Source organism: Sorex fumeus, unplaced genomic scaffold (genome assembly GCF_029834395.1).
Source record: "Sorex fumeus unplaced genomic scaffold, SorFum_2.1 ptg000148l, whole genome shotgun sequence".
Lineage (NCBI taxonomy): Eukaryota > Metazoa > Chordata > Mammalia > Eulipotyphla > Soricidae > Sorex > Sorex fumeus.
In genome coordinates this window covers 750,503-778,180 of record NW_026606205.1, presented here as the reverse complement: position 1 = coordinate 778,180, position 27,678 = coordinate 750,503, and the positions used below count along the sequence as shown (strand labels likewise).

General features: G+C 57.5%; 1 protein-coding gene across 2 annotated transcripts; it reads right to left on the bottom strand.

Annotated features, from left to right (window-relative positions):
• Positions 1 to 1,535: 1,535 nt before the first annotated feature.
• On the bottom strand, positions 1,536 to 27,678 carry PTPN6 (protein tyrosine phosphatase non-receptor type 6). Of its 2 annotated transcripts, none has more exons than XM_056106838.1 (16): positions 27,587 to 27,678; positions 16,960 to 17,203; positions 16,748 to 16,870; positions 16,354 to 16,548; positions 13,586 to 13,775; positions 13,351 to 13,470; positions 13,136 to 13,249; positions 12,940 to 13,036; positions 11,780 to 11,859; positions 11,471 to 11,620; positions 8,166 to 8,297; positions 7,909 to 8,063; positions 3,531 to 3,598; positions 3,255 to 3,406; positions 3,067 to 3,158; positions 1,536 to 1,941 (listed from the first exon to the last, which is right to left on the bottom strand). In XM_056106838.1, exons 2-16 carry the CDS (start codon positions 16,965 to 16,967, stop codon positions 1,821 to 1,823), a joined length of 1,797 nt encoding a protein of 598 aa, XP_055962813.1. In that variant the 5' UTR covers positions 16,968 to 17,203; positions 27,587 to 27,678; the 3' UTR covers positions 1,536 to 1,820. The 2 variants fall into 2 exon arrangements, with proteins under 2 accessions (XP_055962813.1, XP_055962814.1); XM_056106839.1 differs by having other exon boundaries at positions 13,351 to 13,467.

The following is a 27,678-nucleotide window of genomic DNA, read 5'->3' as shown; positions in this document are numbered from 1 at the left end:
TCTGTTCTAGAAGTCCAGGGCTGTGTGGCTGTCACACACACACACACACACACACACACACACGAACTCCACTTGTGAGTTGTCTCTCCAGGACAGAGTGCTTTGGATCTCTGTTCTAGAAGTCCAGGGCTGTGTGGCTGTCACACACACACACACACACACACACACACACACAGTGACCCCACTTGTGAGTTGCCTCTCCAGGATATAGTTTGGGCCCAAGTGAAAATCCTCTTTGCTAGGCCTGGGGAGACAGGACAGCAGGTAAGGCATTTGCCACCCATGCAGCTGACACCACTTTGAATCGTTGTCACCACATACGGTTCCAAGCACCACCCTGAGCATAGAGCCAGGAGTCAGTCCTGAGGACTGCCAGGTGTGGACCAAAAACCAAAATGAATGGATAGATCATTGCTTCCGCTGTTCAGTAGTCCGTGACCTTAAGCGAATTTTCTAATTGTTTAATGCTGGGGAACGGGGTGCTGTTGGGGATTAATATGTTCAATCTTTGTGTTTGTTTCATCTTTGTGAGGCTGTGCCCAACTGTGCTGGGGGCTATTCCCAGATATGCTTTTTGTTTTTGTTTTTTTCTTGTTGGGTCACATCTGACGATGCTCAGGGCTTCCTCCTGGCTCATGCACTCAGGAATTACTCCTGGCGGTGCTTGGGGGAGCATATGGGATGCTGGGAATCGAACCTGGGTTGGCCCGCCTGCAAGGCAAATGCCCTACCCGCTGTGCTATCTGCTTCAGCCCCTCCCAGCTCTGTTTTGGAGGGCGATGGGGAACTAGATGCAGTTCCAGGATTCTGCATGCCAAGTCTATGCTCCTGTCTCCAGGCACAGCTCTGGGGGGGGCCTTCACAACTTCCTGCAAGGTCATTCTCCTCCTTCAAAGACTCAGGAGGGCTGGAGCCACAGTGCACTGGGGAGGCACTTGCCTCACACACCGCTAACCTGGGTTCGATTCCCAGCACCCCATAATGTCCCCTGAGCACTGCCAGGAGTGTTTCCTGAATGCAGAGAAAGGTGTAATCCCTGAGCATTGCCCATTGAGGCCCCAAACAAACAAACAAAAATAGGAATGAAAAGACTAAGAACTGGTCCAGCCCAAACAGACCCAGGCAGGGCTGGAGCGATAGCACAATTCCCAGCATCTCATATGGTCCCCCAAGCACTCCCAGGAGTAATTCCTGAGTGCAGAGCCAGAAGGAATTTCTGTGTATCACCTGCTGTGACCCAAAAAGAAGGAAAAAAAAAAAAACAGACCCAGGTCCCCACAGTCTCTTCTATGCCTTTTTTTTCCAATTTGAGGAGGTGGGTCTCAGGGGTCCAAAGCCACCCCCAGAGGTATCAGGGCTCCCCGTGGCTGCAGGTTGATGGGGCTGGGTGCTCAGGCCCACCCAGTTGGACCTGGGAGAGGTCTGTGGCCCCAGGTACCCCCTTCCAGCTCTCTCCCCCTCCCCTCTGGCCCCTCCTACCAGGCACCAGAGTCAGAGACCCCCCTCACCGGATTCTAGGGTTTTATTTACAGAAGGGCTGGGCCCAGCCTGGGGCCTCACGGGGTTATGTACAGGTCAGGGAGAGGGAGGGACACGCCATTTAAATTACAATCGACTGGGTTCAGGCCGGGGCATCCGCTGGCTGGTGGCCGAGTCTGCAGCCAGACGCTACCCAGGCTGCAGAGAGAAGGGGGTGAGGGGCTGTCACCGAGCAGGTGAGGTCCGGAGGGCACCCGGGGAGAGCGCAGAGCCGCGGGCACAGGCAGGCGGGCATCCAGGACTCTGGGCATGCGGGCCATCCCCTGGGCTCGGAGCTCAGCTCACTTCCGCTTCAGGGACCCCTTGCTCTTCTCCTTCTCTCCCGACGACCGCTGCTGCTTCTTCAACTTCTCCTCCTTCTTGTTCTTGCTCTGCAGGTTCTCGTACACCTCCTCCTTGTGTCTGGGGGGGGTGGGGGGGGTTGGAGGGGGCAGCGGTGTGAGGTCAAGACCTGGTGCCAGGACCCAGCCGGGCACCCAGCAGTGAGACTTCAGGGAGGGCTCCAGGGCCAGCACACAGCCAGGAGCACAGGCACATGGGGTCCCTGCCTCTCAGTTTGATTGACAGCTGCTTGGGGAGATCAAAGGGGAGCCCACACGCCATCCCACACACATTGCCCACGGGGAAGGCATCTCAGAGCATAAAGTCAAGCTTGAACCTCGGTAGAGTGGGACAGTATTTCGGACATGACTGAAGGGGGCTGGAGGCATTTGCCTTGCACAAGGCCGACCCGAGTTCAATCCCCGGCATCCCATATGGTCCCCTGAGCACTGCAAGGAGTAGTTCCTGAGTGCAGAGCCAAGAGGAACTCCCATGTATCATCACCGGGTGTGACCCAAAAAGCAAAAAATAAATAAAATAAAGGTACATGAGGGTCATTCGCTGCTCTGTGCTCTGGGCTCACGCCCAGTGCCAGGTTTCAAGGCCAGGCCAGGCCTCCCTCCCGCTAGCAACGGTGGACTCCAGCCCTCTGAGCCACCTCTCGGGCCCAAATAAATGCAGATTAAGTCTTTGGGCTTTCTGATTTCTTGGTTTTCGAGGGGGTTATTTCCCACTGTGCTCAGGGCTGACTTCTGGCTCTGTACTCAGGGATCAGTCCTGGCCTGGTGTCTTTGGGGATCCTATGGGATGCCAGGGATTGAAGTCGTCGAGTCAGCTGCGTGCAAGGCACTGGCCTTAGCCACTGCACTCTCTCGGGCCACTGGAGGTCCAGGGATTACTTCCTGCTCCGTGCTCAGGGATCCCCCCACTCCTGCACGTGGAGCACTGCAGCCCTTTTGTTTTTATATATATATATATTTTTTTCTTTTTGGCGATGCTCAGGAGTTACTTCTGGCTCATGCACTCGGGAATTACTCCTGGCGGTGCTCGGAGGACCCTATGGGATGCTGGGAATCAAACCAGGGTGGCCGCGTGCAAGGCAAACGCCCTCCCCGCTGTGCTATGGCTTCAGCCCCAACCAGCTGCCCTTTTCTTGGCAAAGACAGGGAAAGTTCTGGAAAGCCACGCAAGGCTGGGTTGACCTACCTGGAGGAGGTGCGTGTGGCCTTGGCATGCGCGTTCTTCATGGCCAGGGGGTAGGTGATGTTCCCATACTCTGACTCCCGCCCCTTCTGGTTCTGCGGGCAGAGAGAGAGAGAGAGAGAGAGAGTGGTGGGAGGCCGGTGGTGGGGGGGGTGCGCTCCCCCTGGGGCACCCCGCCGGCCTGCACGCACCTGGATGACCTCTAGCTTCTTCTTGGTGGTCTCGATGAACTGGGCGATGGCCACGTAAATGAACTTGTACTGAGCCTCCGTCTGTACCATGCCCGAGCGCTGGGCGCGCACCATCTGGATGGTCTTCTGGATGTCGATGTCACAGTCCAGCCCTGAGCAGCCAGGACAGCGGGAACTCAAACCCGGAAGGAGGGAGATGCCCGGGGGTGTGCCGGGGGAGGGTTGGGGGGAGCCCGCCTGGTCACCCAGCCCGGCGCCCCCGCAGGGTCCCCTCACCCTTGGTGGAGATGCTCTCCATGAGCATGTCGATGACAATGATGGTGCCCGTGCGGCCGATGCCTGCACTGTGGAGAAAGGGGTGGGGGCCATCAGTGGCCAGCACCCCGCCAGGAAGGAATGTGGGGGGCGGGGGGGCTAGCGAGTGCTCAGGTTCAGCAGGGGCACGGCCTCAGGAAGCCCAGGCTCGGGGCAGGAGGACTAAGCAACAGTAGTACAGCGGGTACGGTGCTTCCTTTGTACACAGTCCACCTGGGTTCAAGCCCCAGCACCGCATACGGTCCCCCGAGCACAGAGCCAGGAGTCAGCCCTGAGTATAGCTGGCTGTGGCCCCCAAACCCAAAACCAAAGGAACCAAAAACCCAGAAAAAAAAAAACAGAAATCGGGGGCTGGAGCGACAGCACAGCATGGAGGCCTTGAACGCGACCAACCGGGTTCGATCCCTGGCATCCCATATGGTCCCCTGAGCACCACCGGGAGTAATTCCTGAGTACAGAGCCAGGAGGAACCCCTGTGCTTCGCCGGGTGTGAGCCAAAAAGAAAAAAAAAAAAGAAACAAAAACCAAGGCTCAGGACTCTGACAGGGCTCTAACCGTATAGGTGGCCAACCTGGGTTCCATCCCGGCACTGGAGATGGTGCCCTGAGCCCCGCCAGGAGTGATTTCCTGAGCACTGAAACAGGAGTAAGCCCTGGGCACCACTGGGTGTGGTCTAAAAACAAAACAAAAAAAAAAACAAGATCAGGTACAGGGAGACAGACAGGGATTAAGGTGCTTGTCTGGCTTGTGGCTGTCTGGGTTTGATCCTGGCCCCACCTATGGTCCCCTGAGCACTGCCTGGAGTGAACCGCGAGCACAGAGCCAGGAGTAAGCCCTGAGCACGCTCAGGTGTGCCACACATCTCCCCCCCAAAAAAGAAAAGAAACCCAAAACTCTAGGTGGTGGGGGGAGATGTCTCAAAGGACTGGGGTGCAGCATTGCATGTAGGAGCTCTGGGTTCGATCCCCAGTACTTCACAGTTCCCCTGAGCACCATACTAGGAGTCATCCCTGAGCACCTCCGGGGATGGCCAAAAATTCCAAGAAGAAATGGAAGGAAAAAAAAAAAAAAAAGAAAGTGAACTCTGACAGAAGCAGGAGTAAGCCCTGAGCATCACTGGGTGTGCCAGTCCCCCCTACACGTGCACACACACACACGCACACATATGCACACATACACACACAAACGTACACACATGCACACACACACACACACACAATAAACCGGAGCGATAGTACAGCGGGGAGGGTGCTTGCCTTGCACACGGCCAACCTGGGTTCAATTCTCCCAGGATTCCATAATCCCAGGAGTGACCCCTGAGCACAGAACTAGGAGTAACCCCTGAGCATTACAGGGTGTTGCCCAAAAACGAGAGAGAGAGAGGAGAGGTGGGCATGACATGCAAGGGTCATGGGCTGGCAAGTGGCACAGACTCCTGGCCACCTGCTTGTCGATGCCTGGCCCTTCAGGAACTTGTCAGGAGCCCAGTTTTGCCAGGAAATGTAGCCTCTGTCCACACCCACCTCCTGCTGCTCCCATTCTCCCTCCTTCCGTCTGGTCTCTGCAGCCACATTCCAGGTCTAGGAGCACCCGCCCACCCCCGCAAGACCCCCAGCCCGCCCTGCCACTGGCTCCCCGGCACTCGGGTCCCTGCCCACGGCCTTGACCCAAGCGAAACTCGGTTCTATTCAGGGCTTCATTTCCCTTTTTCTTTGCTCCCTGGTGGTAAGGAAAGGACAGCTCCGATGGGGGGGGGGGGGGGGGCTGGGGAAGGGGGAGTTGTTGGGAGAGGCAAGTTGGGGATGGCAGGATACTTGAGGTCTCCACAGAACCCCCCGCCCAGGAACCCCTCCACACCCCAGGCCCGCCCCGTCGTCATCCCCGCTGCGCGGGTGCCCTGAGTAGCCCTGTCTCATTTCAAACCCAGATTGTCAAAAATAACCCTCTACCCACTTCCTTCCTGTAATGTCTAAATAAAGCCCAGGGCGCTTTCAAGACGCTGAGGTGGGCTGGCCTGTGTGACCAGCAGGAGGGTCTCGGGGCCAGGCTGCTGCTCCCCGGAGTACAGAGTGGGGTCCCCAAGGCAGTGGGCAGGGGAACACCACCAAGTCCCCCCACCCTCGGGCGCCCAGGACAAGACAGTGGTGGGTGGGAAGAAGGAAGTGGAGGGTCACATGGTGGGGGGGGCAGGAAAAGAACCCTCCCCGTTTCTCCATTCCCTGCCAGGGGCACTGGAGAAACTGTAAGATGTAGAGGGGGAGGGGCTACAGCCTAGCGGGTAGAGCGTTTGCCTTGCATGCGGCCGACCCGGGTTCGATTCCCAGCATCCCATATGGTCCCCTGAGCACCTCCAGGAGTAATTCCTGAGTGCAGAGCCAGGAGGAACCCCTGTGCATCACCAGGTGTGACCCAAAAAGGAAAAAAAAAAAGACGTAGAGGCGGGGGTTGACAGTTTATCTCCAAACCAGGGAGATCCTCATGCGGTACTCGGGATCAGATATGTCAAATCATCAGCCTGAGGTCACACAGCCCATGAGGGCGGAAGTGTGGAAACCTGCAGCCTGCCGGGGTCCCTGCACCCCCAAGTCTCTCATCCAGGATGCTGCGCGGTGGGACTCTGCCCCTCAGGTCTGGGGACCCCAGCTCTCCCCAGCAGCCCATCCTGTTTTGTTTGCGGGGGGCGGGGGGTCACACCCAGCGATGCTCAGGGGTTCCTCCTGGCTCTACACTCAGGGATCGCAGCGCTCGGGGGGACCCCATGGGATGCTGGGGATCGAACAAGGGTCGACCACATGCAAGGCAAACACCCTCCCTGCTGTGCTGTCGCTCTGGCCCCATCAAGCTCCCCATCTCGACAGGCACCATGTGGATGTCCCATGTAGCAGGCAGCACCAGCACCCTGAAGACATTAACCCCACGACCCAGGGGGGACATGGGCTGGGAAGGAGGGGGGGCAAGGGAGCACCCGGGCAGGAAGCAGGATGGAGAGTACGTGTGGGGCCTGTCGGATCCCAGATGGGGGGTCCTCACCCCCCCCTGCCACGATCATCAGTGCCACCAGCAGCAGAGGCTGGCACCTGCCTCAGATGGAGGCAAACCAGCAAAAGGGCAGATGCTAACGAGTCTGTGGGTCCCAGGGCTGGAGCGATAGCACAGCAGGTAGGGCGTTTGCCTTGCACGCAGCCGACCCGGGTTCGATTCCCAGCATCCCATAGGGTCCCCCGAGCACCGCCAGGAGTAATTCCTGAGTGCGTGAACCAGGAGGAACCCCTGTGCATCGCCGGGTGTGACCCAAAAAGGAAAAGACCCTGAGCCCCACCAGGAGAGATCCTGAATGCAGGGCCAGGAGTAAGCCCCGAGCACCGCCAAGTATGGCCCAAAAATGAACAGAAAGGAAAAGAAAAAGAAACACGGGCTGAGAGGGCTGGAGCAAATAGCACAGCGGGGAGGGCATTTGCCATGCACATGGCCGACCTGGGGTTCGATTCCCAGCATCCCATATGGTCCCCCGAGCACCACCAGGATAAGTAATTCCTGATGCAGTGCCAGAAGTAACCCCTGTGCATCACCGGGTGTGACCCAAAAAGCAAAAGACAGAAAGAAAGAAAGAAAGAAAGAAAGAAAGAAAGAAAGAAAGACAGGCCGAGCATATTGGTATGAGAAGATGCAGTATCGGGGTCCTGGGTCTGTGAGGGAGGGCGGTCCACCACTGGCCAGCTGGGCATCTGCAGGGAAGCGGCTGGACACATTTCCCCATCCACCCTGTACTATGGGGGTCTCTTGAGGAAGTTGTCCCAGGCACACGGACCCACCAGGGCAGAGTCAAGACAGGTCCTGGGGCCTCCTGAACCTCGGAAGAGACCAGAGAGCTTTCCTGGTGCTCTCCTGAAAACTGCTCACAGCTGGGTTGGCAGCTCATTCGTGATATTCCCAGTGTTCCCTTTGTCAGCTGTGATGGTTTTTTTTTTTTTGGGGGGGTGGTGGCGGGGAGCTGCAGAACCACCCTGAGGACCCTGCAGTGCCAGAGAGCAAACCCCAGGCAAACTCCATGCTCTGAGCCCACTGTTGTGTTTTACTTTCATCGTTTTGTTTTTGGGGGGCACACTCGGTGATGCTCAGGGGTTACTCCTGGCTCTACACTTAGGAATCACTCCTGGGCTGGCGGCGGAGGGGTGGGGTGGGGTGGGGTAGGGGTGGGGAGCTGCGGGGATGCTGAGGATCAAACCCAGGTCAGCTGCATGCTAAGCAAATGCCCTCCCCCCGGCTGCACTAGGGCTCCAGCCTCTGTGCCCGGGTCCGGGCCCCCTGCATTCCTCCCCGACGTCCCTCTCCTCCTCACCTGCAGTGGACAATGATGGGCCCCGCGTGAGGCTGGCTCTCCTGCTGCTGGTTGATCTGGTCCAGGAAGCTGAGGACGCCCCCAGGCTCACTGGGGACGCCATGGTCCGGCCAGCTCAGGTACTGGTAGTGCCAGATGTCCCGAATCAGCTCCCCCTGGGCCGAGGACACAGTGTCAGGGTCCCCTGGCCCCATGCATCCGCCTGGCTCCTGCCCACGCCCACAGAGACCCGAGAGGGGACAGGAGGGGACACTCACGTGTTCTTTGGGCGACACCTGTAAGAGGCGGAGTTTGTACTCGGCTTTCTCCTGCTCCTCACAGTTGGTCACAGCATAGGGGCCATAGACGCGCTGAGTGCCCACCTGGGGCCAGTACGGGACACATTTGTTCTAGAAAGGAAGGAGGAGGTGGAGAATGAGCTCGGGGGGCTAGGCCGAGGCCCCAGTGATGGCCCGGTTCCAGATGGTGATGCATGTGTTCTGCAGAAGATTCTTGGTTTTTGTTTTGTTTTGTTTTGTTTTTTTTGGGGGGGTCACACCCGGCGATGCTCAAGGGTTACTCCTGGCTCTGCACTCAGGAATCACTCCTGGCGGTGCTCAGGGGACCATATGGGATGCTGGGAATCGAACCCACGTGCAAGGCAAATGCCCTACCCGCTGTGTTATTGCTCCAGGCCCTCTGCAGAAGATTCTTTTTGCGGGGGAGCTGCTCGGCTTCTCCCAGCTCTGTGCCCGGGGAATGGAGGCGGTGCCAGGGACTGGACCACGGTCAGCTGCTTGCCAGGCGAGCATCTAAACCCTGCGATCATCTTGCAACCCTAACAGGCGCAGGTTCGACCCGTGACATCTCACAATCCCCCAAGCACTGAGCTGGGAAGACCCTCCAAACAACCAAAAATGCGCAGATGATGGGGACTGGAATGATAGCACAGTGAGGAGGGTGTTTGCGTTCGATTCCCAGCATCCCATAGGGTCCCTCGAGCACTGCCAGGAGTAATTCCTGAGTGCAGAGCCAGGAGGAATCCCTGTGCATCACCAGGTGTGACCCAAAAGGCAAAAATAAATAAATAAATAAATACATACATAAATAAATAAAAATGCAGATGAAGTTTCCAAGTCTGGCCTCGATCTGGTCTTTGCTCAGTCACCCACCATGGGTCAGACCTGCTCTGCTCCAGTTCACGTGATCGGTATCGGGGTGCACACTGGGCTGAGGCCATGGACCCCCAGACACGAGCCTATGGCCCCAGCAGCCCCAGAGTCCGGCGAGCAGGGAAAGCTGCGCAGGAATAGGGTGGAGGGGCTGGAGCAATAGCACAGCGGGTAGGGCATTTGCCTTGCACACAGCCAACATGGCCCACCCAGGTTCGATTCCCAGCATCCCATATGGTCCCCCGAGCACCGCCAGGAGCAATTCCTGAGTGCATGAGCCAGGAGTAACCCCTGAGCATCGCCGGGTGTGACCCAAAAAAAAGCAAAAAAAAAAAAAAAAAAAAGAGGAATAGGGTGGAGGTGGGGCTGGAGCGATAGCACAGCGGGGAGGGTGTTTGCCTTGCACATGGCTGACCCGGGTTCGATTCCCAGCATCCCATGTGGTCCCTTGAGCACCGCCAGGGCCAGGAGTAATTCCTATGCATCGCCAGAAAGCGTTGCTCCAAAAAAGAAAAAAAAAATGGGTGGAGGGAGAGGGCTGGATCCCCTGAGAGTTAGGGAGGAATTCAGAGGTGGCTTCTCAGAGGAGGGAGCTTGGAGCTGGGTCTGCAACAGAGAAGAGGGGGCACAGTGACAGTGGGGAGAGGAAGTCAGCCCCTAGCAGAGGAGGTCTGGGAGATGGGGAGCGAGGGGAGGAAAGCGGGGCTGGAGGGGTGAGGCGCTGCTGAGGCACAGAGAGGAAACAGGCGCTACAGAGTCAGTCACAGGCAACGGGGGCTCTGGAGGGGGAGGCCCGGGCAGGGGGGTGAGGAGGAGGGGGCTGTTCCAGAGAGACCACTGAGGAGAGGTGGGAAGGCAGGGAGTGAGGGGACAGGGCCCGCGACAGCACAGCGGGAGATGCCTGACTTGCCTGGGACCAACCCAGGTTGAATCCCGGCACCACATAGGGTGTCCATGCTTGAGCATCCAAACAGGATGGTGCCAGGATGAGCGGGATGAGCCCTGAGCACAGAGCCAACAGCAAGCCCTGGGCATCGCCCAGAAGGTGGCCCGGAAACAAAAACAAACCAAAGAAAGGAAAACAAACTAAATAAGCAGGGCTGACACATGCTAGGGGAAAAGGGAGCTCAGATAGAGAAGGGAGCACCAAATAAAGGGTGTTGGGAGGATCCTCCCGGGATGGGAGATGCAGGCTGAAACTATAGACCAAACAGGATCGCCCCTCAATGCCTCTTTTGCAAACCACAACACCCAAAAGGAGAGAGAGAACAAAAGGGAATGCCCTGCCACAGAGGCAGGGTGTGGGGGGGGGATGAGTGGTGGGAGGAATACTGGGACCCGTGGTGGTGGGAAATGGGCACTGGTGGAGGAATGGGTACTTGATCATTGTATAATTGAAACCCAGGCACAAGAATTTGTGGGTCTACAACTGTACCTCATGATATCTCACTAATAAAAATATTTTTAAAAATAAAAAAAAATTTATTTTATATCATTTGCTCTAACAATATTAAAGAAATGGCAAATGGAATTGTAAAAAATAAATGAACAAAGTCAAATAAATAAATAAGCAGGGCTGGAGCGATAGCACAGCAGGGAGGGCATTTGCCTTGCACGTGGCTGACCCGGGTTCGATTCCCAGCATCCCATAGGGTTCCCCGAGCACTGCCAGGAGTCATTCCTGAGTGCATGAGTCAGGAGTAAACCCTGTGCATCACCGGGTGTGATACAAAAAGCAAAAAAATAAATAAAAACCCAACTAAGTAAGCTAAATAAAAACCTAACTAAATCAAAGGGCTGAGCCCCTGTTTTGGAAGCAGGACCCCCCCCCCCCCAGGTTAAATTCCAGGTACAGGCTTGCAGGTAGGAGGCCCTGGTTCTTTTTCTAAGAACATAATTCAGTCCTCCACTGTCGAGAACTACCCCCAAGCACAGAGCCAGGAGTAACCCCCAAACACCAAACATAGACAGGGCCAGAGAGAGTCCAACAAACCAAGTGTCAGCCTGGCACGTGGTCAACCCAAGTCGGGTCCCCAGCACCTCCCAGGATCCCTGGAACCCGCCAGGAGTGATCCCGGAGAGCAGAGCCAGGAGCCAGCCCTGAGCACCACAGGGTATGAACCAAAAACCAAAACCAGAACACACACACACGCGCACACGCACGCAACATTGCACCTACATCCACACATGTACACTCACATGCGTGCACACACACATATACACACACATACAAGCACACACACACAATCTGGGTCTGCGGACAAGGTGCCTTCCCCAGTTGGAAGCCGGGATCGGAGACGCCTCTGGGCCCCCGTTTCCCACAAAGGTCAGAGCGTGCCCTATGAGGCGGCCTTGTGCCTCTGTATCCGGCTACCAGGACGACAGGGAATGGGTGGGGCCCCAGGTCCTACCCGGCCTTTCTCCACCTCTCTGGTGGTCATGACGATGACACGCGTGTTCTCCTGCCACACCATCTGCCAGAAGTCATTGACCGTGGCGTCCAGGCAGCCCTGGCTGGCGATGTAGGTCTTAGCGTTGTCATCGGGGCCTAGCAGCTGATTCTGCATGCAGGGGGAGAGACAGAGGACCCTGAGTCCCTCCCCAGGCCCCCACACCTGTTCCAGCTCTGGATCCAGAGCCCCCCACGCCCGGGGAGGTAGGGAACCCCACAGGAGGTGGGCACCCCCACCCCCACCCGCCTGCCCGCCCACCCGACAGACCTTGACGTAATTGGCATTGATGTAGTCAGAACCCACGATGTTGCTGTCCCGTCCCTGGAGGACGACGCGGCTGTGGTCGACTGGCAGGGGCAGAGAGGAAGCAGAGGTCAGAGCTCTGTGCTGGCAGCCTGGGGCACCCAGCACCCGGCTGGTGGGTTGGGCCTCAGAGTGGGGTGTAGGGCGCAGAAGGGTTCCGACAAAAGCCAGGAAGATCCAATGGGTGATTTGGTTTGGGGGCCAGACCTTACCGCCAGCGATGGAGCCTGGTGCTCCTCCATTGCAAACCACACACTCCTGGCCTGGGAGGCCTCTTCTCAGCCCCCAGCAGGCCATTGATGAATTTAATTTGGTTTGGGGGCCACACCCAGCGATGCTCAGGAAAACTTCTGGTGGGGCTGGGGGGCGGCCTTTTGAGGGGAGTGTCAGGGACTGAACCCAGGTGGGTCACATGTAAGGCAAGCGCCCTACCTGCTGTACTATCACTCCAGCCCTGACTTTTGTTTTGTGGCTACAGCTGGCGGGAATCAGGGCTCACACCTGGCAGTGCTCGGGAGACACTACGCCATAGTGGGGATTTGAACAGGGCTGTGTGTGCAAGCAAGCGCCTTCAGCCCTGTACACTATATTTCTCTGCGCGCTCCCAACCCCAACAGAGGAATCTTTGAGGAGCAGAGGAGAAGGCATAGGAAAGATGGAGGTGTTGACCCTTAGAAATAGCAGGTTGGGGCTGGAGAGATAGCACAGTGGATAGGGCGTTTGCCTTGCACGCGGCCGACCTGGGTTCGATTCCCAGCATCCCATATTGTCCCCTGAGCACCGCCAGGAGTAACTCCTGAGTGCAGAGCCGGGAGTAACCCCTGTGCATTGCCAGGTGTGACCCAAAAAGCAAAATTAAAAAAAAAAAAAGAAATAGCAGGTTAAGGCCTGTGCCTTTTGTTGTTGTGGTGGTGGTGGTAGTGGTGGTTGTTTTTTAGGTAAAGCAAAGTTTGTTTTTTTTCTTTTTGGGTCACACCCAGCGGTGCACAGGAGTTACTCCAGGCTCTGCACTCAGGAATCACTCCCGGCAGTGCTCGGGGGACCCTATGGGATGCTGGGGATCGAACCCGGTTTGGCCCGGGCATCCTGGGGTGGGGGACGGAAGGGGGGTGGGCCACACTCACAGGGAAGGATGTTTTTGTAGCGGTTCTTGCTCTTGTTCTCGGGCCGCTGCCCTTCGGTGCGCTGGTACAAGTTCTTGGCCTCCTGTTTCTGCAGACTCTGGGGGCAGCGGGGGTGGGAGGGGGAGGGAGCGTCAGCCCGAGTGAATAACAGCAGGGTCCGATGAGGGACTGGGGACCCCCCCTGCCGGAGCCTCACCTCAAACTCCTCCCAGAAGCCAGCCTTGGCCGTGTCCTCGCACTCCGCCTTCTTGTTCAGCTCCAAGACCCGGTTCTCAATGTCCGCCGCGTTCACCCGCGTGGCGTAGTAGGGCTGATGGGGGAGGATGGAGGGAGGGGGGACAGATGAGCTTCCCCCCCCCCATGGAGAGAAAGCCGATGCTGCGAGGGCGGGAGCCTCCCAGCGCCCCTCACCTGGCGCAGGTAGACCATGGTCCCCGACGCCTCCTCGATGCCCACCTTCTTGAAGTGCTCCACCAGGTCTGTGAGGCTGTCGAAGGTCTCGGCGCCCCCCACCGTGTAGCGACCCCCCTGCTGAGGGGAGTCAGAGTCGTCATCACCTTCCCACCAGACTATGGCAGGGACACCCCGCCCCCCCATCCCCCCACGACCTCTCCCAGGCTGCCCCCAGCCTCTGCGGCCTCCTCACCTCACACATGACCTTGATGTGTGTGACCCGGAGCGCCGAGCCCGGGCCGGCCTTGGGCTGGTCGCTGAGCACCGAGAGGACGAAGTCCCCGGGCTGGCTGAGACTCTCACGCACCAGAAACGTCCAGGGTTCCCCCTTGCTCTGAAGCAGCGTCTCCGCCTGCCCCCCGGACATGTGGCCATGGTACCACCTAGAGGAGGCAGAGATGATGGGGGTGTGAAATGGTGGGGCCACGTGGGGCTGGAGCAATAGCACAGCGGGGAGGGCGTTTGCCTTGCACGCGGCTGACCCAGGTTCGATTCCCAGCATCCCATAGGGTCCCCTGAGCACCGCCAGGAGTAATTCCTGAGCGCAGAGGTAAGAGGAACCACTAAGCATTGCCGGGCGTGACACAAAAAACAACAACAAAAAAAGAAAAGTGGGGCCGCAGTCTCTGGACTGGGCTGAGCAGAGACCCCAGAGAAGAACTGGGAAAATGAGTCAGCCCTGAGCCCGGCCCTGTGTGTGTGAGTGTGAGTGTGAGTGTGTGTGTGTGTGTGTGTGTGTGTGTGTGTGTGTGTGAGCGCGTCTCGGGCCTTCTGATCCAAAAATGCTAACTCAGGGCAGGAGAGAGCCGGGTAAGGCATTTTTGCCTTGCACGCGGGCAATTCAGATTCGAACCCGGGCCCCCGCCAGGAGTGATCCCTGAACGCAGAGCCAGGCGGAAGCTCTGAGCACCATTGACTGTGGGCCCAAAACGACGCCCCAAACTGCGGAGTCCGCCCAAGCCCTTTTCACAGATGGGGAAACGGAGGGTGAGTTTTGGGGTTCTGGACAGAGCAAGACCCCAGGCCTTTGGCGGGTCTGAGACCGTCTCCAGGGCCCGGGTAGGGGGAGCCACCGCCACTAAGCACGTGCTGGGCGTGCAGGGGACCCGGCTTCAATCCCAGCTCCACCTGGTCCTCCCAAGCACTGCCAGGACGGACCCCAAACCTACCCAAAAGAGAGCACCTTGAGGATTCGAGGACCCCGTAAACCAGGGGTGGTCCGGGGAGCAAAGAGACAGAGGCGAGGGCCAGCCAGGCAGGGGGTGGAGAGACCACCAGGGAGCGTGGGGGAAGGGGGTCCCCCAGGGGGAGGCAACCGGGGGGCCGCGGGGGTCCCAGGATGACACCATCAAAGGGGAGGCCGGGGCTCAAAGGGTCTTCTAGGGGCTCAAAGGAGCAGAAAGCAGAACTCGGCCCTTTCCCCGAAGTCCCCCCTTTCCCAGGAGGAAACTGTCGCCCCACAATGCCGGGGCCCCACAGGAAACCACGTGATGGAAAAAACACAAAAGTCCTTCTGGGGAGAGAGTGAGAAGTGAGGTTGTGAGGTTTCCTCAGCCCAGGGACGGGAGGGGGGGCGGGGGGGCATTTTCCAACCGCAGGGATGGGGGGAGCGGGGCCGTCTGAGCCACCCCCAGCTCCCGCCTGCCCCGCGGGGATCTCAGGCCCGAGACCTCAGAGGCACCCCAACCACCCCCCCCCCCCCGCCCCATCCCACCCCTGTGCCCTCACCATCCCACCACTCGGGGCTCGGCCAGAGCCCCCCTGGCCATGGACAGGGACCAGGCCCCCTTCTCCTGGGCCCCAGGAAGAGGAAGTTTCCATGCAAATGTCAGGGTGACCACAGACTGCGCCCTGACCATTGAAGAGAGAAATGCAAATGGGGAGGGGGTGAGGCCGCTGCAAGGGAGGGCAGGTTTGGAGAAAGCCTGTCCCCCACCCTCAGGGCTGGTGGTGGCAGGCACAGGGACCCAGAGGGCCTCTGCTGGGCCCCCCCCAGCACCCCAGCTCTGCCTCCCCGGTCTGGCTTCTCCCAACCCAGGCCTCCCCCCCCACCCCAGTCTTCCCTAGAGGGGGTTGGGTGGTCTGTTCACTTCCTCCTTCTTCCAGCTGTATCCACAACCCACAGCTCCTCACCCGGTCCCCTCAACCCCCTCCGTCCCCTGACCCCCCCACCCCCGCCCCGCCCCCAAAGCAGATCCTGACTGCAACTAGGGCCCAAGGCACTGAGGCACTGCAGGCCAGCTGCCGACCCGAGTGAGGACAGCCCTCAGCCAAGCCTCGTGGCCAGCTCCCAGGCCACGGAGGCCACATCCAGCTCTGGACACTGTATATCGCGGCGTCCAAACCCTTGAGGGGAGCAAGATGCAAACGCAGGACCAGGCCGGGGGGGTGGGGGGTTGGGGGGAGTAACCCAAACTTAACACTGCAGGATTCGGCTTCACAGGCCCCGTCTGAGTGGGGGGGGGGGGGCTGGCGTGGGCACCAGCAACACCATAGTCGGGATTGGGGGTCCCTGGGATCCTCCCACTGCCTGGAGTAACTGGCTCTGAGCACCCCCAACTTGGGAGTCCAGAGGCCAAGCCCCGGGTCCTGACCCAGACAGCCAAACATAGGGACCCCCCAGTCCCGCTCCGACCCACAGGATTGCCTAGAAAAGCCTTGAAAGGGGTCTCCTACATGCATGGCTCTGGGGGTCCCCCTCAAATCCCTGTACCCCCCGTCCTGGGTGAATATCTCTACGACAGGCAGAGTCAGGCCCCAGAAGGAGAACTTTCTAACAACATGGGGGTCAAAGGGTGAGCCGCCCTGCCTGCCTGCCTGCCTGTCTGTCTATCTATCTGTCTGTCTGTCTGTGTGCAGCTGATCTGGGGCGCTGGGGAAGGGCAGGAGAAGCCCACCCCCCACCCCCACAGGCTTTCTGGGAGCCGTGGGGAGGAAGCGGGCGGGGACGGGCACCCCCACCTCTCGCTGGTGGGGTCCGAGCAGTTGAGGGGGTACTTGAGGTGGATGATGGTGCCGTCGCGGTCCTGGAGGACGCCGTGTTGCTGTGTGTAGTACTCCACTAGCTCAGTGAGCGTGGCGAACTTCTCCCCGCCGTACAGGTCGTAGAAATCCCCCGAGTTCTGGATCCGAATGTGCGTCACCTGGTCCCCCACCCTGCAGAACATGCGTGCTGAGGCCAGTGGGCCGGGGTGGGGGGCGCCCCCAGACCCGGGACACTGGGGAGGGCTTCAGGGTTTGGGGGGGACACGCTGCAGTGAGACACTTGCAGAAGGAGCTTCCCCCCCCACACACACACTCCAGACCCCCACAAATAAAAAAGGGTCCGAGGGGCCGTGCAAGCAAGGCCACCTACCTGACGGAGAGGGAAAAGTCGCCCTGGTTCTTGCGACTGGGCCGCGCCAGGAAGCTCCCGTGGACGCCCCGGCCTTTGAGCAGGGTCTCTGCATCCAGCCCACTGAGGTCGCGGTGAAACCACCTGGGAGAGCCCAGAGGGCCTGAAGTGGGGGGGTCCCCTACCCCCTGCCCCCTTTCCCACCGTCACCCCCTGTGCCCCCGGGCCCTTACCTCACCATCCTGGAGACTCCGGGAGAGGAAGGGGGGTGCAGGCAGAGAGATGGCGATGGCAAGCGTGGGCAGGCGGAGGCTTGGGGGTGCTCAGGGTCACACGGCGGGCCGCCCGGGCCAGGCCTCACCAGCACCCCACGGTCCGGGTTCTGGGGCTGCCACTAACACCAGCCTGGGGCAGCCCGCGGGGCGGGGACAGGAAGGGGCGCGGCCGACCCCTGGGGGGAACTTCTCTTTTCAGAGCCTGGAGAAGAGAAGGTCGGGCAAGGTGGCAGCCTAGAGGGCAAGGGGGGGGCGCCCGCGGGTCCCCTGCCATGGGTGGGCCAGCCGCGTCCTCTGGGAGGTGACCGTGAGGCCGCGTGTATGCACCCTGCACCCCTCCGGCCAAGGTGGCATGTGAGCCTCCAGTCACAGGCCGGCTGCCCCCGCCCCCCCAGCCATCCTGGGGACAAGCTACTAATAAGGAAGCGACATCTATCATTGACTGGAGTCAGAGTTGGGCCAGGCGCTGTGTGGGGATACTCTTAGCCAGCCTTATCTGATGTCTTCGCCCCTGCAGCCCCGGGATCCCCACCCTCCTTCCCAGAGAAGGACCCGGAGGCTGGGCAGGGTAGGGTGGGGGCCCAGCCAAGTGGCAGAGCCGGGAGACGCACCCAGACAGTCGGTCGGTCGGTCGGTCGGGTTCCAAAGCCAGTGATTTGAACCACTAAATGCCAGCCCTGAGGCTGCCAACCAGGAGGCTGAGAAAAGCCTCCTCCGTTCAGACTGCAGTATACAGGGGGAGCCTCCCCCAATACCACCAAGAGCTGAGACCCCCGAGGTGCCCACAGAGGCCAGAGGCCGCCACTCTGAGGATCTCAAGCAGCCAGTCGCGACTTCCTGTCCCCTGTCCCCCGTCTGTGTCTGTCCTGTCCGCCCTGACCTTGTGGAGGGAGCCCAGGGCAGAGAGGGGTGTGGGAGGTCTCAGGAGGGGTCATCTGGCCTGTAGGATCACAGGCATCTGGGCCAGCGCTTAGGACTGGCCTGGGGTGATGTGTCTAGAGGGGGGTTTCGGGCGGGTCAAAGTCCCAACCAGAGATGATGTTCTCAGGGCTGGTGCTCCTCAAAAACCCATGACACACAGGAAGCAAACAGTGCTCCCAGGTGTCTCCCAGGAAGCTGACAGTGCTCGCAGGGTCTCCCAGGAAGCATACAATACTCCCGGGGTCTCCCAGGAAGCATACAGTGCTCCCAGGGGTCTCCCAGGAAGCTGACAGTGCTCCCAGGGGTCTTCCAGGAAACTGACAGTGCTCCCAGGGGTCTCCCAGGAAGCTGACAGTGCTCCCAGGGGTCTCCCACGAAGCTGACAAGGCTCCCAGATGCCTCCCAGGAAGCTGACAGTGCTCCCAGATGTCTCCCAGGAAGCTGACAGTGCTCCCAGGGGTCTCCCACGAATCTGACAATGCTCCCAGATGTCTCCTAGGAAGCTGACAGTGCTCCCAGGGGTCATTCCCAGTGCTGCACAGACAAAGGCGGGGGGAGGAAGCCAGAGAAGGGGTTCCCACGACCCCCAGGGTGCCATCCCGAGAGCTGGAGCGCAGGTCTGTGGGGGATACTGAATTCTTTCTCATCCCTTTCTGAATCTGGTGCCAACATCATCACAATCACGATCACCATCATCCAGTTGTTCGTCGATTGCCTCAAGCAGGCCCCAGTAACGTCTCCTTCGTCCTAGCCCTGAGATTTTTTTTAAAAAGTGCCATATTTCAAGGCACTTTCAGGGTTAGGAGAATGAGACCCATCATTGTTACTGGTATTTGGCATATTGGGTACACCAAGGGGAGTTTGCCAGACTCTGCCGTGTGGGCAGGTTACATTCGGTAGCCTGCCAGTTTGTCCAATCCAACATCATGGATTGCATTTATACAAAAGTAGGGGCCAGGGGCCGGAGCATAGTACAGAAGGGAGAGTGTTTGCTTGCACACAGCCAACCCAGGTTCATTCCCCAGCACCCCATATGGTCCCCCAAGTATGGGCAGGAATAATTCCTAAGTGCAGAGCCAGGAGAAACCCCTGAGCATAGCCACATGTGACTCGTCAAAACAAAAATAAATAAATTAAAATTTCTTAAAAAAAAAAAGTAGGGACTGGAGCTATAGTACAGTACTGGAGCTCCACATTCATGCCCCCCCAAAATCTGAATTGGCCAAGAGGTGACAACTTCTGGAAGGCAACTTCTGGGTTTTGGTAAAGCTACAACTTGATGCGGGTCATACCGGTGGGCACGTGTGATATTTGTCAACCTATACAACTGAAGCTCCTTCTAGTGTATACCCTGAACCTCAGTTAAAAAAATAAAAGAGAGGGGTTGGAGAGACAGCACAGCGGGGAGGATGTTTGCCTTGCACGCAGCCGACCCGGGTTCGATTCCCAGCGTCCCATATGGTCCCCCGAGCACTGTCGGGAGTAATTCCTGAGTGCAGAGCCAGGAGTAAACCCTGTGCATTGCCAGGTGTGACCCAAAAAGCAAAAAACAAACAAATACAAATAAAAGACAATAAGAGGACCCAGAGAAACAGTGCAGGGGCTAAAAACCTGCCTGGCAAGGATGCTCATGAGATTAAAATGAGATGAGTTGGGGCCAGAGCGATAGCACAGTGGGTAGGGTAACTGCTTGCACGCAGCTGACCGTGCATTCCCCAGGACCCCATATGGTCCCCCAAGTATGGGCAGGAGCAATTCCTAAGAGCACAGCCAGGAGGAAGCCCTGAGCATTGCTGCGTGTGACCCCCCCCCAAAAAAAAAAACAAAAATAAATCAATTAAAAATTTTTTTTTTGCTTTTTGAGTCACACTTGGCGCAATGCATAGGGGTTACTCCTGGCTCTGCACTCAGGAATCACTCATGGCAGTGCTCAGGGGGACCATATGGGATGCTGGGAATCGAACCCAGGTCAGCCACGTGCAAGGCAAACGCCCTGCTGTGTTATCGCTCCAGCCCTAATTTTTTTTTTTTAAAGTAGGAACTGGAGCGATAGTATAGCTGGGAAAGTGTTTGCCTTGCACGCGGCTGACCTGGGTTCTATCCCCAACACCTCCTATGGTCCTCTGAGTTGGCCAGGAGTGATCCCTGAGTGCAGAGACAGGAGTATCCACTAAGCACCTCCAGGTGTGGTCCCCAAAACACACACCAAAGAAAAAAAAGAATGAAGAGTAGAGCTCCCGGCTTGCAAGCTGGAGCCCCAAGTTTGATCCCTTACCACCCCATGGTCCCCCGAGCACTGCCTGGGCGGCCCCAAACCAAAACTAAATAAAAGCTAGCGAGATAGCGAGATGGGGGTTAAGGCACTCCCCTTGAGTGAGTGAGGCCAACCCAGGTTCAATCCCTGGCACCACATAGGATCCCCCAAGCCTTGCCAGGAGTGACCCCCTGAGCACAGAGGCAGGAGTAACCCCTGAGCCTTGCTTGGTATGGTCTGAAAACCTAAACAAACAAAATATCCCCCATCCCTGTGTCCCATCGGTACCTGATGTGTGTCAGGCAGCTCCGCTCTGGTCGTGGCTGTCGCAGGTGAGTTTCAGGAGCCAGGTGTGTGCAAACGCCACAAAAAGTGACGCAAACCTACCCCCCCCCACACACAACCACAGCCACCCCTTGGTTAGCACTACAACCGCCACTTCCTCATATGTCAACTAAAAGTGTGACCCAGGGCCGGAGTGATAGGACAGCGAGTAAAGTGTTTGCCTTTCACACCGCCAGCGGAGCGATCTCTGAGCACAGAGCCAGGAGTAAGTCCTGAGCACAGTTGGGTATGACCCTTACACACACACACACACACACACACACACACACACACACACACGCACGCACAGTGTGGTCCACACCCAGCAACTTGCTGCAGCGATTTCTTTAGACCTTAATTATTAAAAATCTTAAAATTCCTTGAGCGAGAATTCCTTCGAATTCTGCAAGAGTTCTACAAAGCCGCACGACATTATATTATATCCATAACAAGCAATGCAAAACACACTGTCTAGGGGCTGGAGAGAGAGCACAGCGGGTAGGGCGTTTGCCTTGCACGCGGCCGACCCGGGTTCGATTCCCAGCATCCCATATGGTCCCCTGAGCACCGCCAGGAGTAACTCCTGAGTGCAGAGCCAGAAGTAACCCCTGTGCATCGCCGGGTATGACCCAAAAAAGCAAAAATAAATAAATAAATAAATAAATAAATAAACCCACACTGTCTAGCCGTGCATTTTCGGCAGGTATGGGGGGTGGTGCGACTGGTCTTGAAATATCAAAGGTAACTAAAGTAGAGAAAGAGTATTTTGCAAACTGTCTGCCGCACAGGCAAGGGGAGGTGTGGAATGGGGTGGGGGAGAGTCTAGGGGATTTTGAGGTGGAAAATGTGCACTGGTGAAGGGATGGGTGTTGGATGACCATATGATCAAAGTTCAAACATGAGATTTTTGTTACTATATCTCAAGGTGAATTCATAAAAAAAAAAATTAAAAAAAAAAGAGTGTGGGGGCTGAAGCAATAGCACAACGGGTAGGGCGTTTGCCTTGCACATGGCCAACACGGGTTCGATTCCCAGCATCCCATATGATCCCCTGAGCACCGCCACAGGTGATTCCTGAGTGCAGAGCCAGGAGTAACCCCTGTGCATTGGCAGGTGTGACCCAAAAAGCAAAAAAAAAAAAAAAGAGTGTGATACCCGGCAATCACTACCACAAAAGGAATCCAGACTGTTAGTGGCCTGACGTGTGACTGTGTGACATGGGCGAGCGCCTTGGCTGAGAATGTGTGAGCAGCTCAGCTGCGTGAAGCTCTGATCACAGCAGTGACACTGAAGTCAAAGGGAGACAAATAATAAAGACACAAGAAATAACAGAGAATAAGGGAAGTGCTCAGCCAAAGGGTATTTTTCCTGGGCCAGAGACAATTCAACAGGCCAGGCACCTGCTTTGCATGTGGGAACCCCAGGCTGAGTCACTGGCAGGAGATTCCCCCCCAGCACCCTGTAGGGAGTCATCCCTCAAGGCCACCAGGTGTGGCCCCAAGCCTGTCTGTCACGTTCCATTGGGGGACAGGGTGTGGCCGGGAACACTCAGGATTTCAAACATGCAAAGCAGCCGCTCCACCCTGCCTATGGCCTCATCCCCCTGGATCATTTTCTTTCTTTCCTTTTTTGCTTTTTGGGTCACACCCGCCGATGCTCAGGGGTTACTCCTGGCTTTGCACTCAGGAATTACTCCTGGTGGTGCTAGGGGGACCCTATGGGATGCTGGGAATCGAACCTGGGTCAGCCTCATGCAAGGCAAATGCCCTATCGGCTGTGCTATGGCTCCAGCCCCTCCCCTTGATCATTTTTGCAAATATCAGATAGCTATTTCTCCTTACCCTCCCCCCCAAAAAAGTGGGGGCCTCTTAACTTTGCCCCCAAGGAAACTTCTGCGTCTGATGATTATATGGTCCAACACTGACTGTCCACCCTTCCAACCTCACAGCCTCAACTGTCCATGAACTCCTTACAGGGCCAGAGTCGGGAAGCGTGTCTCTGCAGCTGGCCCTGATCACGGCCTTGGTCGAAGCCACTGCAAAGCCTCAAAGCTTAGTACAAGGCCTCACCCAGAGTGATATTACACAACAGTTCAGCACGGACATGGCTCAAAGGAGGGCATTGCAGGAGCCCCAGTTCAGCGCCCCGATACAACATGGTCCCCCAAGCACCGCTACAACAAACCTCAACTTCAGCTCTGAGCCAGGGGTAGCCCCTGAGCACTGCCAGGGATAGCCCCCCAAACCAAAAAAAAAAAAACCAAAAAAACCCAAAACCTTATTTTTTGGTCTTTGGGCAACATAAGTGGTGCTCAGGACTTACTCCTGGTTCTATGCTCAGAGATCACTCCTGGTGGGTCTCTAGAGACCATATGTGGTGCCAGGGATCGAACCAGGGTTGGTTATTTGCAAGAAGCACTGAGAGTAGAACTATCTCTCGGGCCCCAAACTGAAAAACTTTCAGAAGCTCATTAGGTGCACAAAGACAACCTGGCGGTCACACACACACACACACACACACACACACACACACACACACACACACACATTGCTTGTCATATATAAATGGGTGGATTCAGGGGCCAGAGTGATCGTACAGAAGGTAGGATGCTGGCTTTGCATGCGGCCAACCTGGGTTCAATCCCCAGTCTCCCTTATGGTCCCCTCAGCACTGCCAGGATTGATTCCTGAGTGCAGAACCAGGAGGTACCCTTGAGCATCATCAGGTGTGGTCCAAATAACAGAAAAAAAAAACAATAAGTGGATTCAGGTGCACACGGGTACACACACACACACACACACACACACACACACACACACACACACAGAGCACCCCCTCATCAGCCATTCCCATCAATCCCAACATGACCCTCACCATCCTGACCACACATCCATACCTGACACTCATTTCCCAGGTTTAAACCCGTTCAGTGGGGGGAATAAAAAAGACACCCAGAAACTTGAAGCCCAAGGAAGGGACAGGAATTTGTCTGAAGGCTGTGCAGCCCAGAGGCAGTCATTAAGATAAGGGACAGTGTCATCGGGCACAGCCTTGCACTCAGTTGACCTGGGTTTGTTCCCAGAGGGGGTCTGATTCCCTGAACTCTGCCAGCACTGATCCCTGAGCACAGAGCCACGAGGAAGCTCTGAGCACCAAAAACAAAAAGAGAGTCGCTTGCTGCCCTTCAATCGGTAATAAATCATCCCCAGCTCTTCTTCTTTGGGATGACCATTGGGGACAGAGCACCGACACACAATCCCATCTGGGCTTCTACCTGCAAGGTAGGAACCGTTTCCCTGTTTTGGGAGGGAGGGAGGGAAGGAAGGAAGGAAGGAAAGAAGGGAGGGAGGGAGGAAGGGAGGGAGGGAGGGAAGGAGAAGAAAGAAGGAAGGAAGGAAGGAAGGAAGGAAGGAAGGAAGGAAGGAAGGAAGGAAGGAGGAAGGAAGGAAAGCCAGGTAGGCAGGCAGGCAGGAAGAGGGAAGGAAGGAAGGAAGGAAGGAAGGAAGGAAGGAAGGAAGGAAAGAAGGGAGGGAGGGAGGGAGGGAGGGAGGAAGGGAGGGAGGGAGGGAAGGAGAAGAAAGAAGGAAGGAAGGAAAGAAGGAAGGAAGGAAGGAAGGAAGGAAGGAAGGAAGGAAGGAAGGAAAGCCAGGTAGGCAGGCAGGCAGGAAGAGGGAAGGAAGGAAGGAAGGAAGGAAGGAAGGAAGGAAGGAAGGAAGGGAGGGAGGGAGGGAGGAAGGGAGGGAGGGAGGGAGGGAGGGAAGGAGAAGAAGGAAGGAAGGAAGGAAGGAAGGAAGGAAGGAGGAAGGAAGGAAAGCCAGGTAGGCAGGCAGGAAGAGGGAAGGAAGGAAGGAAGGAAGGAAGGAAGGAAGGAAGGAAGGAAGGAAAGAAGGGAGGGAGGGAGGGAGGGAGGGAGGGAGGGAGGGAGGGAGGGAGGGAGGGAAGGAGAAGAAAGAAGGAAGGAAGGAAGGAAGGAAGGAAGGAAGGAAGGAGGAAGGGAAGGAAGGAAGGAAGGAGGAAGGGAAGGAAGGAAGGGAGGAAGGGAAGGAAGGAAGGAAGGAAGGAAGGAAGGAAGGAAGGAAGGAAGGAAGGGAGGGAGGAAGGAAGCCTCAAGAACACAGAATTACAAAAGCCAGTGTCTGCTCATTACAGAAATTTGGGGAGGAGGAAGACAGGCTGGCGGAGATCGTGTGGTGTGGGAGGAGCCGTCAGGGGAGAGAAGGCTTTGTGCCTCAGTGTCCCCACTGGCTCGATGGCATCACCGTATTCCCCAGCACCTATGCAAGACTCAAACATGCAGTCCAGGAGATGGCTCTAAGGGCACACGCACGGCAGGGACCCCCCTGTGGGAGTGACCCCCAAACAAGATGAATTGGATGGGCTGTTCGTTTTACTCCATGCCAACAACTTTTGGTTTGCTTTGGTTTATAGCGCCCTATAGCACAGCGGTAGGGCGTTTGCCTTGCGCGCAGCCAGCCCGGCTGAGCCGGGTTTGATTCCTCCGCCCCTCTCGGAGAGCCCGGCTAGCTACCGAGAGTCATCTCGCCCACACGGCAAAGCCTGGCAAGCTCCCTGTGACGTATTCAATACACCAAACACAGTAACAACAAGTCTCACAATGGAGATGTTACTGGTGCCCGCTCGAGCAAATCGATGAACAATATCGGAGGACAGTGACAGTGACAGTGATGGCAGTGCTCAGGGCTGACTCCTGGCAGGCTCAGACCTCACAAGGTGCCAGGGTTGGGGCCGCCCCGGGCCAGGCAAGCGCCTGACCTGCTGTGCTATCTTTTTGCTGCCATTTGGGGGCATGGGGGGGCATGCTTCTCAAAAGCGCTCAGGCCCTCCCCTCCCCCCCCCAACTGATCTCTGGCTAAGCAGGCTGAGGATGTGGTACCATTTGGGATCTCTCAGGCACTCCCAGCGGTGGTGGGGGGGAGGGGGACAGGTGTTTAAAGGCCTCTAGGGCTGCACCTGACGATGCGAGGAAACCATGTGGTGCCAGGGATGGAAAATGGGGTTTGATGCAAGGAAGCATGAGCCTTAACTGCAGGCTAGCCCCGACACCCATGTTACATGATTCAACTTCTGAAGTGCTACTTACTGGGTGGGGGGAGGGTTGGGTGGCCCCCCAGCTGTGCTCAGGGCTCAGTGCTCAGAGCTCTGGGCTTAGGGACCACTCCCGGTGGGGCTCGGGGCGCCCTCTGGGATGTCGAGGATCGAACATCCAGAGCCGGCCACATGCAAGGCAAACACCCGCTGTGCTGTCTCCTCTCAGTAGGTCTTCTTAGGCGAATTTCAGAAACAAAAACTAAAGCTCAGAGAAGTTCTGTCATGTTCAAGGTCACGAGCCAGGAGCAGGAGGCAGCTGACCAAGGCCTTCTGCAGAGCGAGAGAGGGTTTCTGCGGGGCCTGCCTGGGGCAGTACGGGCACAGCCCACCCCTGAAGGCGGAGGGGCGGCGCCCCCTAGAGGAGGTCTCTGCAAAGGCAGCAGGGTGCCCGCCCTGAGTAGGGACCCCCTGTTGCCGCCCGCATAGGCTGGAGAGGGACCACGGAAGGTCTTGTCAGCTACCAGGTAGAAAAGCTCCTATTCCAGGAGCACTGCAGGGAGGGGACATATGCACGGGGCATGGGGGTGTGGGACTACGGGCAGACTAGGGGCGCAGTGGCGGGGGAGAAAGAGCTTAGCAGGTGGGGTGCTTGCCCTGCACGTGGCCAACCCCAGTTCAATCCCCAGCACCCCACACGGTCCCCAGAGCTCCACTAGGAGTGATCCCTGACCACAGAGCCAGAGTGAGCCCTGAGCACTGCTGGGGTATGGCATGAACACACTCCCTCCACACACACACACACACACAAACACACACACACACACAAACACACACACACACACAAACACACACACACACACACATGCGCGATAAGAAGAGGGGGGCAGACAGCTCAAGCGGTGACAGTCCCTGCCTCTCAGAGGGCGCTCTGGACCAATCCCCGGCATCCTCAGAGTCCCTCAGCACCCCCACAGCCAGGGGTACCCCCAACAAACAAAAAGAACAAGGTGAAAAGAGAGGCCAGAGAAATCAGGCAGCGGCTTGACTCCGCGGCACAAAGGGGTGGCCCCTGAGCACCACCAAGAGTGACTCCTGAGCACAGGACCAAGAGTCAACCCGGAGCATTGCTGCGCGTGGCCAAAAAAAACAAAAACTGGGCCAGAGAGATAGTACAGCGGGTAGGGCATTTGCCTAGCACGCGGCCGACCCGGGTTTGATTCCCAGCATCATCCCATAGCATCCCCCAGCACCGCCAGGAGTAATTCCTGAGTGACCCCTGAGGAATGACCCCTGAGCATCATGGGGTGTGACCCAAAAAGAAAAAAAAATACTATGAAAAGCAAAAAGGATAAAGTGAGCTGCCAAGCCAACAAGACATGGGGTCCCTCACCCCCAAACTGCAACCCTCCACCCCCCTGTCTCTCGCCCAGTTCTCTCCCACAAGCAGCCTTTCCCTTCCTCTAGCAGGGCTGGTGCTTCATCTTCCTCCTCCTCCTCTTCTTCCTGGACCCCGCAGCTGCCTAGGGCATTGGTACCCCCATCCCATGACACACACACCAGCTGCTTCACGCACGGGGACCCCTTATGGAATCAGCCTTTCTCCGGGTAGCCGTACAGTTCACCACCTCCCCCCAGAACAAAGCTCCATGGGGGTCCGGCCAGCAGCAACCTGCTCACCCGTGTTGCACCCCCTCTGCAAAGCGCCCACCACACGCCGCAGAATGAATGAGGCGGGCTGGAGGGGTATGAGCGGAATGGTGGGGCGATTTCAGGGGCGAGACGGGGTTTATCTCCAGAGACAGTGGGACAGTGGGGTGGGGTGGGGATGCCCCAAAGCGGTGGGAGATCACGCAGGGGTGAGACTGAAGTCACAGGGAGGTTGGGGCCAGAGGAAAGGGTGAGGGCTCGGATGTCACAGTCTGAGGCTCCCGGCCCGGCACATGCAGGAACTCCTGGTCAGCGGTCAGCCTGAATGAATCATGTCCTTCCCTCCCGACCTAACCGGACTCGGGACTCCCGGGTGGGGCAGGGACTTACCCAGGGACCAGCATCTCCAGGGGATTGAGGGGGTCACAGGTCGGGGGCCACCTGGCCGGGAGCCCAGGCGGGGACCCAAAGCGAGTCCAGAA